The sequence below is a fragment of the Parasteatoda tepidariorum genome, chromosome 7, assembly GCF_982258835.1.
Source record: "Parasteatoda tepidariorum strain Cologne lab strain chromosome 7, Ptep-v5.0, whole genome shotgun sequence".
Classification (NCBI taxonomy): domain Eukaryota; kingdom Metazoa; phylum Arthropoda; class Arachnida; order Araneae; family Theridiidae; genus Parasteatoda; species Parasteatoda tepidariorum.
In genome coordinates this window covers 2342072-2367711 of record NC_141761.1, presented here as the reverse complement: position 1 = coordinate 2367711, position 25640 = coordinate 2342072, and the positions used below count along the sequence as shown (strand labels likewise).

General features: G+C 26.6%; 1 protein-coding gene across 30 annotated transcripts in view; it reads right to left on the bottom strand.

Moving 5' to 3' along the window:
• LOC147806708 (nuclear cap-binding protein subunit 1-like) overlaps positions 1–25625 on the bottom strand; it is a 40437-nt gene extending 14812 nt beyond the window's left edge. For 2 of the 30 annotated variants that reach the window (XM_087167031.1, XM_087167027.1), the window contains exons 1-6: positions 25409–25608; positions 23099–23161; positions 20391–20514; positions 18548–18598; positions 13882–14025; positions 2000–2063 (exon numbers count right to left, since the gene is read on the bottom strand). In XM_087167031.1, the coding sequence (XP_087023157.1) occupies positions 2037–2063; positions 13882–14025; positions 18548–18598; positions 20391–20459 (291 nt within the window). In that variant the 5' untranslated portion in view covers positions 20460–20514; positions 23099–23161; positions 25409–25608 and the 3' untranslated portion in view covers positions 2000–2036. Of the gene's footprint in view, positions 1–1999; positions 2064–9614; positions 10316–13881; positions 14219–18547; positions 18759–20390; positions 20515–22175; positions 22277–23028; positions 23162–23950; positions 24528–25073; positions 25158–25398 lie in introns of those variants that run through there. The other 28 variants (XR_015435046.1, XR_015435045.1, XR_015435047.1 and 25 more) reach the window with 28 other exon arrangements.
• Between the last annotated feature and the right edge of the window lie 15 nt (positions 25626–25640).

Here is a 25640-nt window from a genome sequence, read left to right as displayed (position 1 = left end):
CCCTAATAAAATTAATCAGAAATAAAAAAAACAGGTAATTTGAAAATTCCCCCTAATAGAACCTGAAATTAAAACAAAAATTAAAAAAGAAATAAATAATAAATTGATTTATTATTCTCCCACTTTAAAATATTTTAGGAAGTTATATTACAAACTTAATAACTATAAATAGATATTAAATGGTTGCCTAAACTATTAAAATGGCAATTGAAAGCATGACTCTAATATTTCAAAATAGTTTTCTTGAGTTCATTTCTAAAATCATAATTTTGGGGATATTTTTAATAACAATTTTTAATAACAACTTATTGAATAAATATATACCATAATTCTAACAAAATTCTTTGGCTAAATCACATGTTAAACAATTTTAAAAACTCTGGTTTTCGCTTAGAAAACAACCAAAAATGCATTGAAATGGTATAAAATTTTAACATTAAGAAAGGAAACCTCCTTTATTAAAACGCATATTTTATTAAAACATCAGAAGTTATTATTTTCATAGCGTTTAAAAACTAACTATCAATCCAGATTTAAAATAACATAGGGAGATTAAAAAAATTAGATATTTTTTCTTTAAAATGACATCAGAGAGAAATTTTTTTCTCCTTTGATGGATATTTAAGAGAAGAAGAAAAATATGACACATTTTAATAATGTTGAAGTAAAATCCAACGATTTATTTCTAAAATAAGTGAAATTCAATAATTTATTTTGAAAAAAAGTAAAATTTAATTATTTATTTCTAAAAACACAGAAAATCTAGCACATTTGCTTAAAATCACACTTCTTTTAATATCTTTCCTCAGCAGTGACAACTCCAATTTTAACTTTTCAAAGTTAATTTTTTTTTTTAGTTAAGTTTTTAAGTCCTTGCCATCCAACCTCATGGCCAGTGGTCTTCCTTTTGCTCAAGATCTCTCAGCTAAAAAAATCTAAGAACTTCTAAATCCAAGATCTCAGTGAGGTTTAAAACAAAATTCAGTAATCTTAGCAATTACAGTATCTATCGAGTCTTAAGAGGGAAATGTCAGCTGGATAAAACAAAATCCTACTCTCCTATTTAATTAGCCCACTGGCAGATCAGTAAATGGGAAAATTTGAGATAATGTCTCTCCCTAATTCCTTTTATATGGAAAAACTGTTTTTGATTTGCAGAGAAAATTGCAGGTTGAAATATGATTTTTTACATGCAGAACAGTCAGTGGGTTAATAATACCCATCACACATTTTAAGTTAAATTATTAGTGTAATAATATTCAATGCTTATGGATAAATAACACAAATGTGAAAACTTATGATTAGGAAGAATAAAAGCGTATGGACAACTGCTTTAGCAATCTTAATTTTTTTCCTTCTTCACCAACCACAATGAGTTTCACAAACAGATAGTTCCTATATTCCACTTTTTTTATTCCTAGGTCAGATAGTATGGAAACCAGATATCAGACTGTACTGTCATAACTTATGTTAGTTGTTGCCTATAAAGTTGAATATTGTTCTCCTTCCCACAAAGGGTGGATGATAGCTCTGAGATTTTTTCTCTAAAATATGCCCAGTTAGCATTGCGGCATAAGAAAATACTTTATTTAAATTTTATTATAAAACTTTTAGGAATATTTCTACTCAAGTAGAAAAATATAAAAGAATAAATAAAATTATTTTAAAGGGGAAAAAATCTGAAGTAAAAAGTTTTTTTTTCTTTTAACAGATATTTAAAATGTATAAACCAAAGCAAATTTTTATTCATAAAAAATTCTTTAAACACAGCAATATTACTTAAAAATGTTAAAACTTTATTTTACTTTCCAAATTATAAAGGAGGTGAAAGTCGTCATATATCAAGCACTCAAATATAGGCACAAATTCTCAAGACTCACAAGGCATGAATGAGAAAAACTAACATTTTTACATTATCAAATAAATATTTCCGCAACCGTTTCTTACGATTCTTTTTCTCAAATACATCAGTTAAAGCTATTGTATGAAATAACTTTACCTTAACAGTGACATATTCAAGAGGAATCTTGTGTTTTCTAGGATAGCTTAAGAGAATAGCAGCACTAAAAAATAAAGATAAGAAAAATTAAACACAATTAAAGTTTTAAATATATTAGGACTAAAAAAATCATTAATATAGTCCAATGTCCAGTGAAATATCATTCATCTATCTCTCATTTTCTGAGTCTGTCACACATTAAGCAGGAAAGTTAAGCTTAGAATCATACAACATTAAAATTGCAAAAAAGGTGCTGAAATTCAATCTAATGGGGGGGGGGGGGGGAAAGAGAAGAAAAAAAAGAAAACAAGTTTTTTCTTCCTTTTTTTATATTATTCGTGAATAGTAAGATCTGAATTAAAAAGAGCCACCTATAAATCTACATCATATATTAATGCATATACCAATGAACCAATATATAAATGAAAGGACATGTTCCCCATGCCTGTTGCCCCCTCATACACATCCGTTCTTGTCTTTCTAAAATGCTCTACCCTAGGTGCATGGTCTAATTCAAGGTAATAAAAGAACGATTCTTTGTTTTAAAAAATTGAACTGAATATTTGTTCCTATCAAGTATAGTGATATTGAAAAATTAAGGACTTTTTAAAACCTGCTTGCACCAAAATTGAGTACTTTTAAGAGTCTTTATTTTTCAAAATAAAGGTGAGCAGTTTAAAAGCACTTTTAAGAATTGTGTAGAACCCTGGCTTTTTTTTTTGCCCTGGAAACAAAGTCAGTAAATTAAGCTTTTTTAACGCTGCATAATACTTTAGTGATAAAACAAATTGAATGAAAGCAAGTACTTTTCCTTTCTCGCAACAGGAAATATTTTTCCAACAAATTTAAAGTGTGATCTCAAATACATATATGAAACAATTATTTTTAGCAATTATGGAAATATCTTCCAAGGAGAGGTTTATTAACATTTTATTTTACAAAAATCTCAGTAACTTTAAAAGCCATAATTTCTGGGGGAAAAATATGAAAGTTGTGGATATTTCAGTTCATAACTTGTTTTTAGCTAAATATAATCCATGAAATAACTTTAATTAACTTTAGGATAATTTTGTATTTGAGAAAAAAAATTGACTTCAGATTAAATTAACATTCAATTTTATTATAAAAAAAAGTTATTACAAAAAGTGGTTAAAAAAAACAACATAGCAGTATATTCAACAACTTATTATAGGCTACAATTTCAATAAACCAATATAATGTCTACATTTTTTAAATACTCTAAACAGATCCATGCTTTAATATCAAACAAATATAATATTATTTAAGTTAATTTTATTATATAAAAATTATCATAATATTAAGAAAATAAATAATAATTTCTAACAAATGTAAGCATTAACTATACAAGAAAACTTTTTCAGCTGTAACTTTTAACATTAATACTTTAAGAAATTTAAATTATGCATAATTAAGATTAACAATAAATGATCAACAGTGATACAATAGTGCACCGTATCAGGTGTTAACTACTGATAAATATATTATTACAACAATAACATTAATCACAAAACAATAGTTCTAAGTCATACATAACAGTAATATGAAAGAAATTTTAAAGGAAAATTTTGAATAATTTCAAATATTTTAATAAATAGAGTTAAAAATAAAAAGGTTTTTTCTTATAATCCAATAGATTTTACAGAGTAATTTCATTTCTCTTAAAGTTTTAAGGAATAAATTTGAAGAGAGATGGGTGTCTTTTTATCAAAGTATTTTGTCATTTAAATACATAATATTAATCTTATAACGCTTATTATGTTATAATATGAACTGTAAAAGTATTAATTTACTATTTCTTTAAAAAAAATGATTGGAAAAAAACAAAACAATTTTAGGTTGATGTCTTTACCATTCTTTCCAGTTATGTTTCAGTGCTTGGCAATTTAGACTGACATTGCGAACACGTGTGAAGAAAGAAGAAAAAAGAAAAATTAAGAATAGAGAGAAAAATGTTTTTGTTTTTTTCTCTATAGTCTTTTTTTAATCTATTCTAGAAACATGTAAAGAATAACTTAATTTATTTTAATAGATTACACACAGAAGGATATATATTTTCATAGCATTCATCATCATCATATCTGGCTAGACAGCCCAGGGTGGGCCAGTGCCTTCCTTTGAATTCGAATCCACTTCTCTCTACTTTTGACACTTGTTCGCCAGTTTTTCTCCTTTAGAGTAAGGAAATCAGTCTCAACTAAATACAGCCATCTCAGCCTGGGTCTACCTCTTTTCCTGTTCGTTAGGGGTTTGCGTAATAGGATTTTCTTTAAATTTGAGTCATCATTCCCTCTGAAAATGTGAGCTGCCCAGTTCATTCGATTTATTTTAATGAATTTCACAATATCTGGCTCTCTGTAGATTTTATACAGTTCAGTATTATATCGTCTTCTCCAGGAATTATTTATTTTTATCCCACCAAGGATGGCCCTCAAAACTTTTCTCTCAAAAATGGCAATTTTATTTTCACCAGCTAGAGTTAGGTTCCAGGTCTCAGAGCCATAGGTAAGTATTGGCCTAATTAATGTTTTATAGAGTAAAAGTTTTGTATTTTTTGATAAAAGAGATGATTTGAAAAAACGTTTTAAACCATAAAAAGCCTTATTTGAACAAATTAGACGACTCCGAATCTCATTGTCTATGTTATTGTCGGCAGTAACAATTGAACCAAGGTAAGTAAAATTCTGAACAGTCTGAAACCTGTGAGAACCAATCTCCAGATAGGATTCACTAGAATTTAATTTAGCAAGTACAGGCATGTATTTGGTCTTATCGGTATTGATGATTAGTCCCATATCCCTAGCAGCAAGCTCCAAAGAAAGGAAAGCTTCTTTTAATGCAGGAACAGTTCGTGCAATGATGTCTAAATCATCCGCATACGCCAATATTTGAATAGATTTTGAAAATTTGTTGCCTCTGATATTGATTTCAGCAACTCTTATAACTTTCTCTAGAGCAACATTAAAAAGAAGACAGGATAAGGAGTCTCCCTGTCTGACTCCATTATTTACTTTAATTTCTTCAGATAAAGATCCCAAAAGTTTGACTCTGCATACGGTGTTTGACATGCTTGCTTCTACAAGTCTAATTAGTTTTGGTGGTACTTGAAACTCAACCAGGGCTTCATACAAGTGATTTCTATTGATACTGTCAAAGGCTTCTTTGAAATCAATAAAGAGATGATGTGTGGTAATACCAAATTCCCTGGTCTTCTCTAAAATTTGTCTAAGTGCAAATATTTGATCTTTAGTAGATTTTCCCTTGCGAAAACCACATTGGTAGTTTCCAATTTGAGGGTCTATATATTGTATAAGTCTCTCAAATAAAATGTTTGACAAGATTTTGTAGGTAGTAGAAAGCAAACTTATACCTCTGTAGTTAGAACAAACCATGGTATCACCTTTTTTATATATTGGGCACATAATGGCAGTGTTCCAGTCAGAAGGTAAAATTTCAGCATTCCAAATATCAGTAATAAGATTATAAATTAGTTTTAGAAATACTGGACCATGACATTTTAACAGCTCAGCTGCTATCCTGTCGTGCCCAGTTGCTTTGTTGTTTTTTAACTTTTTAATAGCAATATCAATCTCGCCCAGTTCAGGTGGAGGTATATCTTCATTATTCTGATTTTCAAAAACGCTCCCAGAGCAATAGGATTGATCATGTTTACTGAACATTTCTTGGAAATGTTCACTCCATCTGCTGAGTACAGCCTGTTTGTCTGTCAGAATCAAACCATCTTTACTTTTGCAGAGGTTAGATGTTTGTTTAAAGTCCATTTGACTTCTATTAATTCGTCTGTAGAAAGCTCGGCTTTCATTTATTGTCTTCAGGGACTCAATACCTCTTAGGTTTTCCTCTTCAAAAGCTTTTTTCTTGCTCTTATGGATTCGCTTTTCCTCTCTCCTTAATCGTCTATATTCATCAGCATTAAATCTTGTATTCTTTTGAATCATTTTCTTATAAGCAATGTTTTTAGTATTGGATGCTGCAGCACACTCATCATCAAACCAATCTTTATTTGAATTCTTTTCCTTCGTATCAATAATGTTGTCAGCAGCATTACAAATTTTTTCCTTCAACTGTAGCCATTTTGACTCAACAGAATCATTCTCCCAGTGCATGTTAGTGAGAGCAGCTTCAACATCATTGATATATTTCGTTTTTATATCATTTACTTTAAGTTTATCACAGTTGAACTCCTTCAAAACTGTACCTTTTTTATTTTTAACCACGGATATTCTTTCTCACACTTTTGCAATTACCAAAAAATGATCTGAATCAACATTGGCACCTCTGTAAGTTCGAACATCTAATAAATTAGAATAATGTCTAGCTTCAATAAGTACATGATCTATCTGATTAGCAAATGATCCATCTGGTGCTCTCCAAGTAGCTTTGTGAATCTTTTTATGGGGAAAGCAAGTACTCCCAATGATCAAATTATGGGAGGCGGCAAAATCAATTAACTTTAAGTCATTATCATTCGTAATATCATGCAGACTGTGTCGACCTATAACTGAATGAAATTCAGATTCCTTTCCCACCTTAGCATTAAGATCTCCAATAATTAGTTTTCTATCATGCCGTGGACAGTCATTAAAAATCTTATCTAGTTCCTCATAAAAGGTTTCTTTTTCATCATCTGACTTGTCTTCAGTGGGTGCATGAGCACAAATTATACTATAGTGGAAAAACTGTTCTCTGATCCTAATCGCACAGAGTCTAGGAGAAACAGCGATGAAGTTCATAACCAGATGCTTAATACGTTTATTAACAATGAACCCTGTTCCTTCCTTGTGATGATCAGGGTGACAGCTAAAAAAGACCGTGTGGTTTCTCTTATTAATCACTCCATTTCCAGTCCATCTAATCTCTTGAATTGCAGTTAGATCAATCTTGTATTCATCCAATTGTTGCAAAAGCATTTGTAATGCTTTAGTTCTATATAAAGATAAAACGTTCCATGTCCCAAATTTCATTTCCAAAAGGCGTTTTCCAAGTCGTCTCCATAAGATCAGCCGTGGATTCTCTTCTTTAGACTTCGTAACAATTTGTTTTTTATAGGATGGGGTTGTTAGCCCCATGCCCAACCCCCAACCTGGAGGACCAGGGTGTTCCTCTTGGTCTGGTGTCTCCCCTCCGACCTGTCCGGCTTGGGTGACCCTACCAGTAGCTAAGCTACCGCCGGCATAGCTCTCGGGATCGACAACACACACATTTTCATAGCATTTAATAGCAAAATCAAAATTTTGAAATTGAAAATTTTATTGTCGGTAACTTTTTAAAGATAAAAAAAAATTTCATGTGCTAAATAAATCCATGAGGAACAACAGCAAACTTTGTCTAGTTATAAAAATAAATCATATGCTTCAAAAGTAAAAAAAAAAAAAAAAAAAAAAAAAAAAAAGGTTTATTCACAGTATTTCATGGTAAACAAACTAGTTTAATAATAGAATATACATACTCTCTGGCTATATTATTAGATGCACTATAAGATTCTATGTAAAATTATAATAATTAGGTGATACTATGCAGCTGTATTGTTTTCACTCGGATGAAACCGGTTTGCATTTGTTTACGGTCCTGTATCAATTGGTTAACATTGTAATGCAATACGTTAAAAATAAATACAAAATCTCCGGAATAAAAACCCATTACACACATGTTTAAACGTAAAAGTAATACCTATAAACTCGTGGAAATCATGTAAAAATTAAAAAACTACAGTGTACCTGATAATTTGATCTAATTAGTATAATATTCTAATATAATGCTTGATATAATAAATATTCTATACTTATATAATATATCGTCTAATTTATCCTAATCATGAAACTTATATTATATATCGTCTAATTTAAGCAATTGATACACTAACATAAACAAGTGCAAACCGGTTTCAGTCACATAAAAACAATACAGCTGTATAGTATCACCTGATAATTAAGATTTTGCATTGAATCTAATAATGCGTCTAATAATATGGTCAGAGACTGTATATATAGAATATATATAGAAACTGTATATATACTGAAAGATTATTTATACAACAAAAAATCAGAAGTTGATTTCCAAACAGTTTTCATTTTTTACCATGATTGTCATTTAAAAGTATTTGAACAAAGAATAAAAAAGAAACTGTGTACAGGAAATTAAATTAAACAAAAAATGATTTTTAGAAGTTAAAATCAAAATTAGATGACACGTAAAATGAGACTGTTTAAAAATTACGTCTAAACACACAACATAAATATTTAAAATCACTGAAATTTTCACGAAAATTAAATTTAATAATTTTAATGTACAAAACCCAGGATAAAAGAATGAAAATTTTTTAAAGCAATACATTTCCAGGGTTCCCACTCTTTTAACAAAGCAAAAATTAAGAACTTTTTTTTGAAAAAATTAAGGACTTTAAAAATAGTATGATTGTTTATCATCAAATATACATATACCACCAGTGACATTGCCAATTATTTATCTTTCTTCAAAAAAATCAATAAATTTAAAAATAAAAAATAAAAACAATTTTATTATAATGTAAGCACTGATATAATTGGATTAATTAACAGGGCTCACTAAGGAAGTAACAGGCAATTTTTGCAAACCCAAATCTGCTTTTTAAAAAAATATTTTCAAATTGTTAAAGGTTAACATCATCTATGAAACTAATTCGTATTCCACTTTTAATGATTTCATTGAAATTGAATTGTAAAATATAAAGTCCAGAAATTAAAATTTGCAATTTATTCATTTATATATATATACATAAAAAAGAGTAAATAAGGAAAGTTGGTAAAAACATTAAAAAAATTATTACAAGCCTTTTTATTTTGCTACTAGACCTGCATCACACATTCAGTTAAGTCCAAAAAATTCTTTTTTATTAATAAAATATTTCATTTATAAGTGTTATACATATATTAAAAGAATTAATACTAAAAACTTGAATTACCATTATGCATGAGAATAGTTTTCTTAACAGTGTCATGTTATATTAAGTCCTATTTGAAGTAAAAACAGGCCATACTAATATCTAAGCAACTTAAATCACTCCACTTTTTTTTTTCTCATTCAAAAAATACTTCTATGAAAATTTTTATGGAATAAAAATATAATTATCTTTGAGAAGATTTATAATTTTCAAACCAATATGTTTTTTATCAGTTCTAGGTGAAACATATAAACAAAAGGGTCTAAAACGATTTTTCAAAGGTATCAACACATTCTTATGGACAGAAAATTGATAAGGTTCCTTAATTAGCAAATACAGATAAGTTATTTATTGTTTAACCATTTATAGATATTTACTAGTAATATTTCTTTACCATCCTCTATCATTCTCTAGTATTATTATGCTTTGATATTTTATTTTTATCACAAATTAACAGTTTAAAATTGAAAGTGTTATTTTTTATTATAAAATAATCCTGTAATATCATCTTATCAGGTAACGTTTTGTAAAAAAATATTGGAAAATTTTTATGCTTTTATGCTTAACTGCCAGTCATTATTCATTAACCATTCAAAAAAATTACTTTCGCTATTTAGAGATTTAAAATAGGAAAATAGATAAATATGAAAGACTTACCTGTTCCAGCGGAGGAGCGGGCGCAGCCTTGGTTCTCGGTAAGACACAGAGGGATTGCGAGCTCGCAGTCTCGAAGACACTGGACGTGCATCGTCCTTTTGACCTGGAGACAGTCGAGCTGAGAAGGAGAAATCTACTAGCATGGCTAATTGTGGGCTCCTAGGCCCTGTAAAAAGATTTATTTCTTATTAGAGTTTCTAACAAATACAATAAACATAATTCATTCCGGAAATAGGAAGAAAAAAAATAAAACTCTGTTCTATATAAAGTATTCTGTTTTTTCTTCTTTTTTTTTTTTTTAAATTTAGGATTTTGTATATCAAAACATTGGAGTAGCCACAATTCAAAAATTATGGCCCTGACAGTTTAGCCAGGTGAGCAGAATTCTTTTAAGAAAAAAATAAAAAACTTTCTGAACATAAATTAAAATTTATTTTATTCAACAAATTCTATGTAAAAAAATAATTTTTAATAACCTTTTGTTATTTTATTGATTGCGTGTCAATTTTTTAAAAATTTTATGGTAAAAAAAATTGCATTATTTTAAACTATCAAATTTTAAATGACACAATACGAAATTTGAACGATATTGATCAAATAGTTTTTAAATAATAGATTTCTAAAAATATGGTTTTTTCTCAAGTGTCATAACTCAAATTAATCAACCATTTTCGCTCAAATTATGAACAGTTTAAATACATAGTTTATAAAATGCTGTGAAAATTTGTATAGCATACAATTTTATTTTATTTCAAACCTTATTAAAATTGAATAAGGAACATTAATTGTATACATTAAATTTTTATTTAAAGAAACAAATTCTATAATTTTTGTTCATATTTTGATGGTTAAGAACTCTAAATCATTAAAAGTAAGGTCTGCTAGTTAAGAGAAAATACTTTTTTAGTAACTTGACCAATAGTTAGTGCTACTTAATCAACATTTTTGAAATCATAATTTTTGAATCTTTAAGATTAGCACCTAGATCAGAGAAATCAGATTATTGAAACAAAAAGCTATTTAAGGTTAGTCAGGAGGTAACAAAAAAATTATAAATTAATTTTTAAAAAAAAGCCAAAAATTAACAAATAAAAGTACAAATATGATAATAATAAATAAAAAATAATAATTTAAATTGAGTTATTCCTATTATTCTTTATATATATATATATATATATATATATATATATATATATATATATATATATATATATATATATATATATATATATATATATATATATATATATATATATATATATATATATATATATATATATATATCATGGTGGCCACTCAAATCAGATTTCAAATTTCCCTGATATTTCCAGGTAAAAATCTTAAAATTTCCAGGTCTGTATTTTTCTTTCTTTCTTATAAAGTGTAGGATGTGTACTAGAAAAGTATCAATATTATAAAATATTTTATTCAAAATGTTACTTTTTTAACATATTATCTTGTAAATATAATTCATTTTGACAATTTGGCAAGATTTTGTTTTTTTATTTTATTTTTTAATGTTTTGGTACAACAATAATTTTTAAAATATTAAGACATGTGGAGAAAATAATAGGTTTAGCTTGTAGATTATATTGCTTTTAATGAATAAAAATGTTTTTAATGTGTTATTTTAAGTAGTTTTTGCACAAATTGTATCTATCAAATGGCAAAAACAGAATAACCAATAAAACCTTGGATAAGTATTGTTTAATATATTCTCATTAAGCAAAGGAAAAACGTTCCAAGTGATTATATATCAATAAGTTTTTATAGTTACAGTGGCTCCCAAAAGTGTTCGTTCATTTTTTATAACTTTTATTGAAATAGGAAATAAAAATTCATTAATTAAAATGAATATTTCAAAATGGGTATTTGATAATAAGATGTATAATCTATTCTTAGCAAAACTGCATGTAATATATTAGTTCAATACTTAGTAAATCAAAGCAAAAGTTCATTGTTAAGATATCAATAATCAAATTGTAACAAAAATTTTACCCCACGAAAGTCATCGTAAACTTAAATGTTTTCGGATTTAAGAATTAAAATTATCGTCAATCGCTTTAATTTTCTTACTTAATTATTTATCATTTATTTATTTGTAATTTTGTACCAAACTTATGATAGCAAAATTATATTTTAACTTTTGTTTGCTAATTCCATAACATTTTATTTTATCATTTAAAAACGGCTCGTGGCCGTAGTAAAACAATAAACCAAATTTGAAAGTTGATTATTTGCCATCATAATGAATCAGTAATGAATATTGTTAAGTTAGTTTATTGTGTGCTATTGCACTGTAATATATGATAAAATGCTTAAAAGAAGGACTTCATATCAAAGATTAAAATTACAAAATTTGTGGAAAAATTCATAAATTCACAATTGAGTGTTGTAAAAGATTCTGTAAAATTTAATAAAAAATATTCTGCTCAAATTTCGCCAAGCAAAAAAAATAAAATAAAATAAATAAAAAAAACTAGTTACATTTATTTACAAACTTATGAAAGCTATTGTAGAAGTGAAAGGAAACTCTATTAAATGTTAATTTAATGAAAATTAGAATATTTTCTAATAAGCGGAGATTTTTTTGAAAGTGTACAATGACTTTTGCGGGATAAAGTTTTCGTTACTTCCTGATGATTGATTTCCTTAAAATAAACTTTTGCTTTGTTTTTAAAATAATCCATAATCCATCCGAATATATTTTTATTATTAAATATCCTTTCTGAAATATTCATTAATATCATATTTTCTTTAAACCAATATCTCAAGTCAAATTTTTAAATAATGTTGTTTTGAATTAGCATTATTATTTTAGGAGATTCAGTATACAAAAATAAATGTCACAAATGCAAAATTGTCTAATTTTTTGTTGTATACTCTATAGGGAAAAAAATAGATAAAATTCTTTAAATTTTATACCTATTTGTTTTTTTTTCTTCTTATTTGAAATTAAAATATTTAAAGAATTCCTAACTAAACACATGGGTTTATAGGTTAGCATGGTAAATTGTTTTTGTTTTAACAACTAGAATCTTGTACAGTGCAAAACTAAAACACCAGATTTCATTTTCCTTTTTCCTACTAAACACGTATGAATAAAAAGAAATTTATATTTTATGTTTATACATCATGTAATATGTTTCCTATACATTCCTTAGTCTTTGTCTGCTTTTTAGGGTAATAGGAATAGTTTTGGAAATATCATCTCTGGAATGCAAGCAACATTTACAAACTTTCGATATTGTGATAACTATACAATTCGAATTTTGAATCAGAAATGAAATAATTATCGACAAAACAGTAAAATTAATTAATATATAGTTAGTTTATTAAAAAAACTTTTTTTAAATTTAAGATATGTTATAAAAGGTAAAATAAAAACGAGAAAAATAGCATTAATACAACAATTGGTTTACAAACATTGCTGTTAGCGATTGCAAAAAAATGTATGATTGGTTGGTTTGCTGAGAAAAAATAATTTACAGATTTCTTTGAATGGGAGTACAAAAGCTTTCAGAAAAAGAGTGCGATATAAAATCGATTATCTATTATTATTAAGTTATAACCAACAAATTTTTGGAGAATTTTATAAAGTTAAAAATACAAAAACATTTTGAATCATTTTGTCAATAACAATTCAATTAAATGACCAATTTGAAATTTTTTAAAAAGGAAGAAAAATGTAACGCTTCAGACATATATCTGCAGACATACGAATACATGACTTCAAAAACTCCTTATTTTGCTGCTCAGAGATTTTCCTTAACTAAATTAAATAGCACAGAAATTTTTTTTAACTGAAACAAGTGATTCTAAAATTAGGGAGTGGAGTACTGCAAATAAATTAAATGTCACATGACTTTCAGTCGCAAATTTTTTTTTTAACAGGAAACAAATTGATTAAGAAACAAGAATTTGACAAGAAAGTTTCTGTGAAATGGTTTTAATGAAAATACAACATTGAAAAAACTCCTCGATCATAGAACTTTTGGGTATTGAAATTCTTGCATTACTTTCTAATTGAATAACATTTGGTAGAATAAAGTTTGGAAAAGTCAATGGGCACTCGATTGAAATTTTAGCAAATGTAACTATAAAAACAGAGAGTTTGGCTTTAAGAAGAGAATTATTTTGGGGGTTATTGTTCCCTCTCTCAAAAATTTGTGAACTGAAAGATACATAAGAAAAAGAGCTTTGATCTCTATTTCTCAAAATATTTAATTATATTATTAGCAGTTTTAAAAAAGAAAGTTATACATACAATCTGTAGAGCACTCACGTAATCAGCATCACTTAACCAAAGTGCACATTCAAAGTTAGCTGCAATGTCATAAATAAAGGGAAGAAATTCTCTTTCAAAAAAAATTAAAGATTCTGCAGAAATAGATGTCTTATCAAACACCTCCTAAAACAATACAACACAATATTAGAAAACACCAGTAATTGAATTAAGGCAATAATTATTAAATACAGTCATTACTGCGACTAATACATCGATTTCATAGACACAATGTTACTTTAACGTGTGTTAGAAAATCTGAATTGAACTGTTGATTCCAATATAATATTTGATTAATTTTTTAAAAGAAAATTACATCAAATACATGTGTTAAAAATTTTCGCTCTTTCAAACATTTGGTTTAAAAATAAGGAAAACATGAAAGCGCTCAGTAGTAGTAAGAATAATATTTTCAAATACAATAAAAATATCAGATGTTTTCATACATATGCAACTTTTTGGTAAATTTCCAATATGAAAATTAACCTTACTTTTGATAAATATTGAATTGCTCATTCCAATATAACTTGAAATTTTTGTTTAATTTTACGTAAGAAAATCACATCAAAAACAGGAGTTAAGCATTTTATCTCTTTTTCAAAACAAAAATTTTTTCACAGGCAAAAATTCAATGGATAGCAAAAGTTTCATGGAAGTCCACCTATTCTTTTGAGGTTAATGCTCAATGAACATAGAGCATCTTGAATTCCACATGAAAGTATAAAAGAACCATCATTTCTTAACCTAGACGTAATCTATGGTAAAAAGGATGGTGGAATATCAGTTACTCTTCATTATTAAGAATTAAAAATGCGTAACGCATTCGTATGCATAGCTGCCAACCTTAGGAATCAAAAATTAGGAACACTATATGCGACAAAATTATATGCACTAATTACAGGAGTAAGACAAAAATTTAACTATTAAATCATAACATTAATAGACATATATTTAAATATGTAAATTAGTAAAACAAAATTATAAATACTATCTTTTGTGGGAAACTTATGATATTAATATTTTATAATTAGGAATACCGGTATAATAGATTAAAAACAAACATTACCTATTAATATATAATTATTTATCTCCAAATTATAAAACACAGGTAAATAATAATCTACATCATAAACAAATATTTTTGTGGTTTTGGATGTCCTAAACTGGTTTTGGACAGGACACGTGGGTTTTACTGTCTTAAAGTGTCCAAAACCTTGAACTTTGGAAAAAGATAAAAATTCTATGGGTGTAACCATTGTACACATAATAATTACATGTATCAATAAATATTTGATATTTTTTATACAATTTACTTTAACTTATTAAAGGAAAATAATATAATATGAAAAGGTTTATAATTTTTGAAGCTCCATAATTCATTGAACAACAAAATTGAATACCTTATCCTTTAAATATAAATATGCTTTTAATACTGATAAATAATGTTTTCGCATAAGGATAGATAAAGCAATATTAAAAAATAATAATAATTTTTTAAACAAAATACTAAATTTGTTTAAAAATTAACCTTTTACTTTTCGCAATATTTTTTTAAGGGAATGTTATAATTTCTGCATCACAGGATGATAAAAAAGATATCTATTTTAATGTATTAACAGTTTTGAAGGGCATAACATCAGTTTCAGTTACTGACACTGGTGATGTATCACCACTATGCTAAAAGAATCGAACATGAATGAAATAAAAGTATTCTTGACTCGTACTATAGAAAAATAAACCTGTTTATGACTAACCAAGCACTTAGTCCCTATTAGCTTAACCTGCATGGCAAGGTCAAACTTCAGTTATGTAGTATTGAATGAGAGGACCAATTGAACTTATTGGTCCAAGATTAATCAGTAATCCAATTGAACTATTGGATTACTGATTAATCTTCCTTTGTTTAATGTTTAAATTGAAGAGTCAAACAATATTAATAAAACATTACACTTTCAAAAACAAATATTCTCTAGTAGATTTAATTATCAATATGCTATTAGTTTCATGTTTATTTTACCTTTTAAATATCGTTTAGATAAAATTGTGACATAATTTGAGTAAAAGGGTTTTGGACAGTTTAAGACAGTTTTCGACAGGACGGTTTAAACCGTGGATTAATCCATTCTGTCCTAAACCTTGCCAACTCTAATTTAAATACTTCAAGGAAAAATTTTCAAAAAATAATAATTTAGTGAAATAATCAGCATGGTAACACTAGCACCAATTGGAAATCAGATGTAACAGTGAGATATGACAAATCATTTTCATGATACAATACTGACAGTTTGAGCAATTAAAGGCTCATATATGCATTAAAAAAATTTAATGCTGGTAAAACAAATGAATTATTCACTTCTTATTAGTTCTCATAGTAAATTTTTTTAAAAATTCCATGTTGTTGTGTGCCATTAAGGCACTCGGTGATGCAATTGTTCTTGGTTTTCAGTGGGCCATCTACGGCCAAGAATTCGACTTCTGCCACACCCATACGTCACACCTGTTTATAAGGCGGATCCATTCATACAACCTTTCATGTATTCACTTATAAAAATATATTCAAAGAAATGTTAAGGAAACAATTAAATTTTTGGTTAATAGATTACCAGAATAAGATTAAAAATAATATCTGGAATAGAATTTAAAAAAAAAACATCATGAAAAATTAAATAAACTCAAAACAGCTTTTTTTTTTAGCTCTCTTTGACAAATTTTTAATTCTTACCAAATCTGACGATGACTGATCTGATATTTTAAGCATTTTGCAAACATGGAAAAAAAGAAATGGAGGATAAGGTGAGAAGAGGAAGATATTCAGAGAGGCAAGTCTGCATTAGAAGTGGATATTTGGCATTGTGGTGATGAATTTGACAGATTTGTGATTGAGCAACAGGGAAAAAATAATGAAGGTGGTAATAAGAATATTATTTATGCAATTACGGTTTTATTGGTGTTTTGTATTGCTTGTAACATGTTCTGAAGAGATTACTATTTTGTAAAAGAATGATTGTTTATTAATGAAATTAATATGGAAATGATATGGTAAAATATATCCTCGATACCATATTTTTAGTTGAGTTTTTACTTACTTATATTCAGGGGATTTTTATTTCTTTTATTTTTATGAAATTATGGGCATAAGAGGAACAAAACTGGACCCTGGGTAAAATATTTGATACAGAGCTGTCGCCGGCCAGCTGGCCGAGTGGTTAGCGTGCCTGACTGTGAAGCCAATGGCTGCGGGTTCGAATCGCGCTCTGGGCATGGATGTTTCTCTCTATCTGTGTTGTCTTCTGATGTGTGAATGTATGAACATGGCCTACCCTATGAACGGGTATTTGTGGCAGTGTGGCGTGGGTAATGTTGCTCGCCTCTGTGACTTTGGTTCACAGGTGCCCACTGGGTAACGATAAATGAGCAACACTTCCGGCATCTTCTAAGGGGAAAAACAAAAGTTCAGTGCCTGCAGTTATTAAAAAAAAAAAAAATACAGAGCTGTCATTCTTTAAATTGTATACAATGCTTTAGTTTTATAAAACTTGTGGCCGAGTGGTAACAAAATGTTTGCCGGGTTGAAAAAAAATCTTAGATATCTTCCGTATTTTTTATTAAGTAAATGTATATTACTTGATGTTAATAAATGACAATCCTAAAGGAGCTGGCAAAACTTTTTTTAAAGACGAATTTTCATTTAAATTGAAATTTTATATAAATCAAATTTTTTACATATACTAGCCAAATTATCTAATAAAATACATTAACAATATATCATGACTTAAAAGTATAATTTCAATAATATAGATAAAATTGTTAATATTTCTAACTAAAATCTTTAAAAAAAAAATTTTTTTTTTCTTCATTATTACAAGCTAAACATCTAAAATTTTAATTACAGGGAGGCAATTGAACAGTTAGATACCCAGTGAAGAGTAAAACAGTTTAAATCAGAACACATTAAAGAAAAAAAAATTATTGAAATTTTTTATGTGCCGTCTTTCATTAATATTGTTCAATGCTAATGACATATTTAATTTGCTTTAAGAACACTTAAAGTATTTAAATAAACATTAAATTAAATGTGTATTATTAAAATATGTTAAATTCCTAGCTGATTGTTTTACATACAGCAAAAGAAAAATTAGTCTCTAGTTTAATTTATTTACTTGTTACTATTATTTTGTCTATTTAGAAACATAATAATTTATATTTTTTGGATAAAACCTTTATTATCAATAAAATCAGACTAAAAAATCACACCTTAAAGAATATAATTACAAAATATTTTTGACTTAATAACTTATTTAAAAAATCATTTAGTTTAAAACAGTGATTTTCATTAAAATATATATATATAGTTAATTTAAAACATGACTTAAATCAAGTGATTTAAATCATATCAACCTAGTATCCAAATAATAAGTTAATTTTGAGTTTAGTAGGGTTCCAATATTTGTTAAAGTTTTTGTTATGTAACAAAGGTGGCAGCAGTAAAAATGGGCTAAATATAGTTGGCAGTGAAAAGAAATTGCCAAAATTATTCTGAGTTGGGGAGACAAAGTTGTTCGAAGAACTAAATAAAATTCTAAAGAAAAATATTTTTTCATGAATTTTCAATATAAAGTAAAAACAAATGCATGAAAAAAATGCATACCTTAGAATGCAATGAATAATGGTTGGATCCCTTACTCACATTTGGAAACTCCTGATGGAGGGGGAAAAAATTAAAAAGTATTTGGCGCACAATTGAAAGAGAAAAATATATAAATAAAATTAACAATGCACAATAATATTTAACTGAAACATATTATTAAACTATGAACATGATTTAATTAGGAACTCAATAGTTTCCAAGCAAACATTTTTTACATAAGCTTTAAATAAATCAACTAGAAAAAAATAAACTTTAAATAAATCAACTTATAAAAAAAACTGTTCAGAAATATTTTTATATTTAAAAATAAATAAAAATAAAAAAAGGAAGGAATGCTGGAAAAAATTTGCATGTCAAAATTCAAACTTATGAGATTCCTAAAAAAATATATTCTTACAATTGAACTTACTTAAAACTTATTATTGAACTTGTTTTTCAATACAAATTAATTAATTAAGAGATCAAAGTATTTTTATTAGAAGAAAAGTATTAAACTTGATACTTTTTTGAGTAAGAACAATATAAAAATGCTTACACAATAAACTGTTTTATATAACTGCTTGTTACAAGCGGCCATCGGTAACATTTATAAGAAAAATTTACTTTAAAAAAAATAAATTTTCATGTACTATGGATGAAAAACCTTTTTCGAATTGCAGATAAAGAAACAATTATAACAAATTCATAGGAGTGCAAAAGTAGGAAGGAAAAAAAAAAAAAAACAGGAAATTAAAATTTTCATTTGCTTCAAACTGTTAATCAAAAATTGAAAATTGTTAATAATCAGTATTTGATGAATGTGATGATCTCACTTATAATTATTTTTATATGTTTTTCAACTTTTGAAATCATTTCTATCATAATAAACAAGACTTTGAAAACAAAATTGTTGCAATCCAATAATGTGAGAAAAATTATAAAATATATAAGTAAATTATGAGTACAGCTGGAAAATATTTTTTCCGGTATGTTTATTTTCTTAGTACATTTTATTTAAGACAGTTCAGGGGCTAAATTGAAAACACTATAAGCCACTTTTAGTCAACCAGTCATAGGTGAATTCTTTAAATTTTTCAGTCATACTTTTTCTTTTAATCTTTCGTTAAACTTTTAGAAACTTCCATACCATTCCAGTGGACACTAATGATGATCTTTTAATGCTGTATTGCAACTTCAGGAAAAAGGGAGGTCACCTTCAATTTTTAAATTATTATTATAATCTCATTGATAAGTAAAGTTTAAAACAGTTTTAAGTCAAACTTGAAGGTGAAAAAAAAATGCTTGTTCTTGTGTCCACGAACAATTATTTGTGTTCCTTGCTTCAATGTAATACATTTTGTAGAATTGTGCTTTAAAAAGGAAAAAAGTGACAAAAAGTGTGAAAGAAAAAAAAATTATTTATTTTAAAACATTTAACATTTAGTTATTATTTTTATTATAAGAAGTAAAAAAAAAAAGAGGTAATTGAAAATAATAATAATAGTCTGTATTCAAGGAAATATTTTGAATGGGCAATTAACTTACTAAAAAATTTAACTCTTATTTGCGTTTAACAATATTTTATCACTTTACATAAAACAGAAAATGAATTAAATTATCTTCATCATTCTCTAAATAAATTTTTTAAAAAGTACACCAGATCACTATGAAGCATCTAGAAAGAAAAGACCGCAATCCATAGAAAAATTAATTTCCTTATAATAAAAAAAGTCCCAACAAAAGGCTGAGATATTAAAAAGCATTTTTAAAAAGAACTAATACAGAAATTTAATTTTAAAAAAAATTCCCAGTTCCCACTCTTTTAAATGTCATTGTTTGATAATTGAAATAAAAAAAGTCTCACCTCAATAAGTATCATTCTTTTACCATTTGAATATAAAAATATTTTGAAGATTGTAAGAGAAGTAGACATAAGGACTGAGCTTGAGTTTCCCTAGAGGTTATCTGATCTCCAAAGCAGAACATGCCTAGAAGAGAGATTTTAAAATATATTTAACATTTATACAAAATGTAGAAAAGAAATACTATTTAATTTTTTAAAGGTATAAAAGATGTTAACCAAGTCATATACAGGCAAATATATCAAATTTTTACGTAAGAATCCTAGTTTGAATAAATACATAATGGACAATTACAGTATATTATTTTCAGTTCTAACTAATTGGAAATTCTCTCCTGAATCCGAAAATATAATTGTTTTTTCTTCAAATGCTTATTTGTTTAATTATTAAATATTATTAATTTCTCAAAAAGGCCTCCGTAAATGATGCAATCAAAAACAATCCTTGATTGGTTATGGCGTCACATTTTCTGAATAGAAACGTGCCTTCTCCATCTGCTAAGGCTATTTCAATTTTGATATCACTTATATCGTTCAAACATTCTTAGTATATTATTAGTAAGAATTTTAAGAATTAAATTTATGGTGTTGACAGTGTGTGCGAAATGGAAGAAGGATTTTAAAACTCCAAACTGTTTGTTATTACTAAAATATCTGAAGAAATGGTTATGCAGCTCCTTACAGAGAATCAATATCTCTTCTTGGCTAAAATCAGTGGTGTTAAAATTCATAGAAAATATTATTTAATTTCATTTTTTTAGTTAAAATAATGCTCCATTGCAGCTTAATTACTTAATTAAAATCAGTTGCAAATCGGATAGAAGTAGTATACATTTTGATATAGTGTGGATGATTTTATAATTCGGTATTGCATGAAAAAAATCAGTGTTTTCATAAATCTAGTTCATTAAAATATTTCTATCGACCATCGTTACAATCTATGCACTAATGTTCAAAAATTAAAAGGTAATGTAATACATTTTAGCATTTTTTTTTCTGAACTAGAGTTGAAGTATTTTCTTTAAGTAAATATTTACTAATGCAGTGTGTTTTTTCCTCTTTTTTTTTCTATATATTAAATATACATTAAGACTTATATTTATTCTCAATATTATTCTTTGAGTAAATAGAAATTTCGCTATAGTTAGAAATTATTTTTAAATTTATAATTCCTTTTTCTTTTATGTAGTACTTATAAAATATGGTTATTGTTATTATTTATGCATACTATTTGTCAGTTGCTTGCAAAGAGGAATTTTAAAATAATAAAATTAATTCATTATACATTTCTAGAGAAAAAAATTCATTAATTAAAATAGGAAGAAAAGTCTTAGGTTAAGCACTCGATATCGCTGAAAACGAATCAACACTTTCAAGAATTTAGTCAATTGAAATATATCTGCCCCTCATCATCATCTCCACGTTCTATGTGCATATACTTAAATTTTTCCTTAATGTAATTTAATTTAGCCACATAATTTCAGTGTATAGCATCAAACTAGTCGGTTTCACTTAAGTTAAAGAATTAATAAAAAAACTTTTGCAAAATGAAAAGAAATTGTTCTAATTATTTGTTGACATGTTTTCTCAACATTTTTATTCTTTGAGTGACTTTGCTGCAGTGAAAAATTATTTTTATACGTGTTTATAAAATTTAATTCTTGTCTTTGTAATGTGAACAAATGCACTAGTTTATTTGCAATACTCTTATGACATAGATTTACGGAATTAAAATAAAATAAATAAAATATACAGCAATATATTAATTTCATTTTTCTTTCTTCTTACCTTTTTTGTTTGAAAGAATGAATTAAAAGTTTTACTGAGATCACAAGTTTTTTAAAAAGGCTATTGCTGTGCAGAAGATAATTCCCTGCATTAAATTCAAGCTAGAATAAATAAATAAAGTCAGTAACTTAAGTTTTTCTACTTTTTCAAAACCGAAAATTAATCTATAAAAAGATTGATTCAACATTTCTTTCACTTAACATGAAAATAAATCTTTGAAATTAAATTGAAATAAATTTTAAAATTAAGTTTAACATGGTTAAAAAATATTGAAAAACAAATTTATTATTTTGTGTTTATAACACATAATTTTAATAAGTAATATCTGAAATCCATAATTCATTTTAACACCTTTTTTATTGAACTTAAAATTCTTAATTATTCAGAACTAGAAAATCTTGCCAACTATTAACAAATGTTTCAATGGACACCATTGAAATTTAAAAATATTATAAAAATATGTTATATTAAGCTCACATTTTCATTCATTTGAAAGAAAATTATAATTTTATTTATTAAGGGATTTGTTTTTAATAATTGTATAATAACATTAACCATAATATTCAGAAGTTTTAGTTTTGTAATTGAAAAATATTTATAAATTGTACTGGATCTTCAATTGGTAAATTTAAAATAAATTAACTAATTTAAATCAAATTAAGCCTTTCAAATAATGATTTTTTTATCATTTATTTTTTATTTTAAAATCTATTTTGACAGTGGATTTTTAAAAATAAAGAAGTCAAGTTAAACATGAGAAGCACAGAACAAATTGCATACCTAATATTTTAACAATTTTATGCACATTAAATATTTTTAAATACAAAACTCAGGAAAGAAAAAATGATTTTACCATTATTTGTGTTTAGCATTTTCTTGATGCTTATTTGACCAAGCAAATAACTTAATAACAAGAGATTTACCTAAGCTTTGACCGCTGCAGTCTCTCTGACACCTTGTGGGCCACTCAAAGTAAGGAAACACTCCTATATTAAACAAAAATGTACATCAATTTTTGAACAATGTGTTACAATAATAAACCAATTTGAATCAGCTTGATCTAAATTGCTACTAAAATCACATTTAAATCATTTGGATTTCCCTTTTAAAAAAATCACAACTTAAACTAAAAGAAATAATCTTTTTAATATGTATAATTTTTTAGTAACATTTAATAAAACTTTTTTACATAAAATAAAATCAGTTTTTATTTTTGAATTTCTGTTTTTGTAGCATCATAATTGCCCTTTATTATATTATCATACTACTATTATCAGAACTATTCAACATAGCAAACAAAAATAAAGTGAAAAAAAATTTAAAAAAACATGCAACTTTTTTCTTAAGCAACAACCAATTGATAGGACCTTCACCTACTAGTTAATTTGATTTATCACCATTTCTGATGCAAAAAATTAAATAAATATTATAAAAAGAAAGCCTTTGATTAAGCTAAGAAGAAAATTCTATTATTTTCATAACATTAATTATGAAATCCTTAGCCAGGCAGAATCTTCCTTCATTTTTTTTAGAAAACTATTTTAACTGGCAAAAGTTTGAATTTTTATTTTTTTTCCTTGTAGCAACAGATGAAAAAGCAATTGCTTACTTATGCCTCTGAGAGATGTTTATTTATAATTTACTGTGCATGACTTAGTACACTCAAACATTAAAAAGAATTTTGGAGAATGAAAAACCAGAAAATATATTTGAATAAACAAAATTTTTCAATAGTTTCTAATAATGTAAGTCCAAAATAAAACAAACTTATTTACCAAGATGACTTGAATTAATCAACAACAACACAAAAAAATGGTAGGTTCTTCTTCTTGCTTAATAAAGTGTAACTCAGAGATTGTTCATTAGAAAACAGAATTTCAATACAATCAAGCTACCGGGTCTAACCCCGCTATCAGATCTTACCCTTTTCTTCCCAACATATATTTAATTAAAAATATCACCACTTAAAATTTGCTTTACTGCATTTGAATGAAAGGAAAAGTCTTTTCAATAAAAACAAGAGGTGGATATTTCTGTATCATGATCTGTTGTGCTAACTACAATTAACAAGGTGAGAAATAGACTTGAAACTAGCAATTAAAAAAACAAAACAAAAAACATGTAGATGTTTGTCCACGGATTGCTATGAGTCATACTTTACAAGTTGATCCCCTTTCGTGATGTTTTTATAAGTTTGTAGCAGGTCACTGCTGGTAGTTCCCAAGACTTGACGATTATTCTGCACCAGATTAAAGCACGAAAATCTACCCAACAAGAGAGCAAATTTATTCTGTTTATTAGTTACATTCTGAATCCCCACTTGTACTTCAGAAACTTTTTTTTATGAATTGCAAGCTCTTCTTAAAAAAAAAAATAGTTTACCAAACATCAAATTTAATTATTTTTTACCATAATACAATAACCAAATTAAATTATATTGATTTTTTTATGCAAAATAAAAGGATGATGAGAAACCACAACACTGAGGAATAATATGAGCAGTTGGTGGAAAATCTTTTTAAACGAAAGAAAAAAATTTTATTAAAATTTAAAACAGTATATCTCAGTAAAAGAAGAAGAAAAAATCAAGTAAATTTTACTACTTTGAAATATAGCTAATCGAACAAAGGATTGGTAAAAGGTTGATCTGTAAGAAACAAACAGAGTAAAATAAAGCCAGGGGTCTGTTCATGCTAAATTTACTACCATTTAGCAGTATCTTCACAAATTCAATTTTAGGAGAAACGGTAGTCTTACCTATAAAATACTTTTTCTTAAAATTTTATTTTTTATCCCGTAAGAAACTATAAACCATATTTTTACCACATTTTTGTGTTGATTTTTTAAAATAATTCTTTATTTTCACAAATTATGTCAAAATTTTCACAAAATAGGTACCTCACAGAAAAACCTAGTTAGACCCCTGAAAGCTGTAACCATAGTTTCAAGTACTATTGATATTAAAATAAATTTGATATTTCAATATAATTCTTAGATATTTTGCATTACTCCATTTGGATCAAAAATTACTAAACATAAAATTAACTACAAGATTTCATTTTTCACAAGAATAAAGCTCAAAAATTTTATAATATACTCCAGATCAAGAATAGACAGGAGTTCAAGATTTGCTCTGTTATAAATCAACTTATAACATTGACATACAAAGAGAAATGAATAGTTATAATTTCAGAGAAAAGGAAGCAGACGAGTTGTACAATACTTAGTCTTACAACATTTGTCGGCAAGAATTCTTCGACCCATGTTCAAAATGATCTTTTCCGCACTGAAACAAATCTTCGTGTTTCGAATCAAAGTAGTTTTAAGATTTCGCTTTTGCCATTAAAGCTGTCTTTACTGGTGTTTGTTTCACTTATTTTTTGCATGCTTGTGTGCTCAATTACATAAACAATTACAATTACAGAAATTGTTTAGTAAAATTCGAACTTGCTTACGCTTAACAGT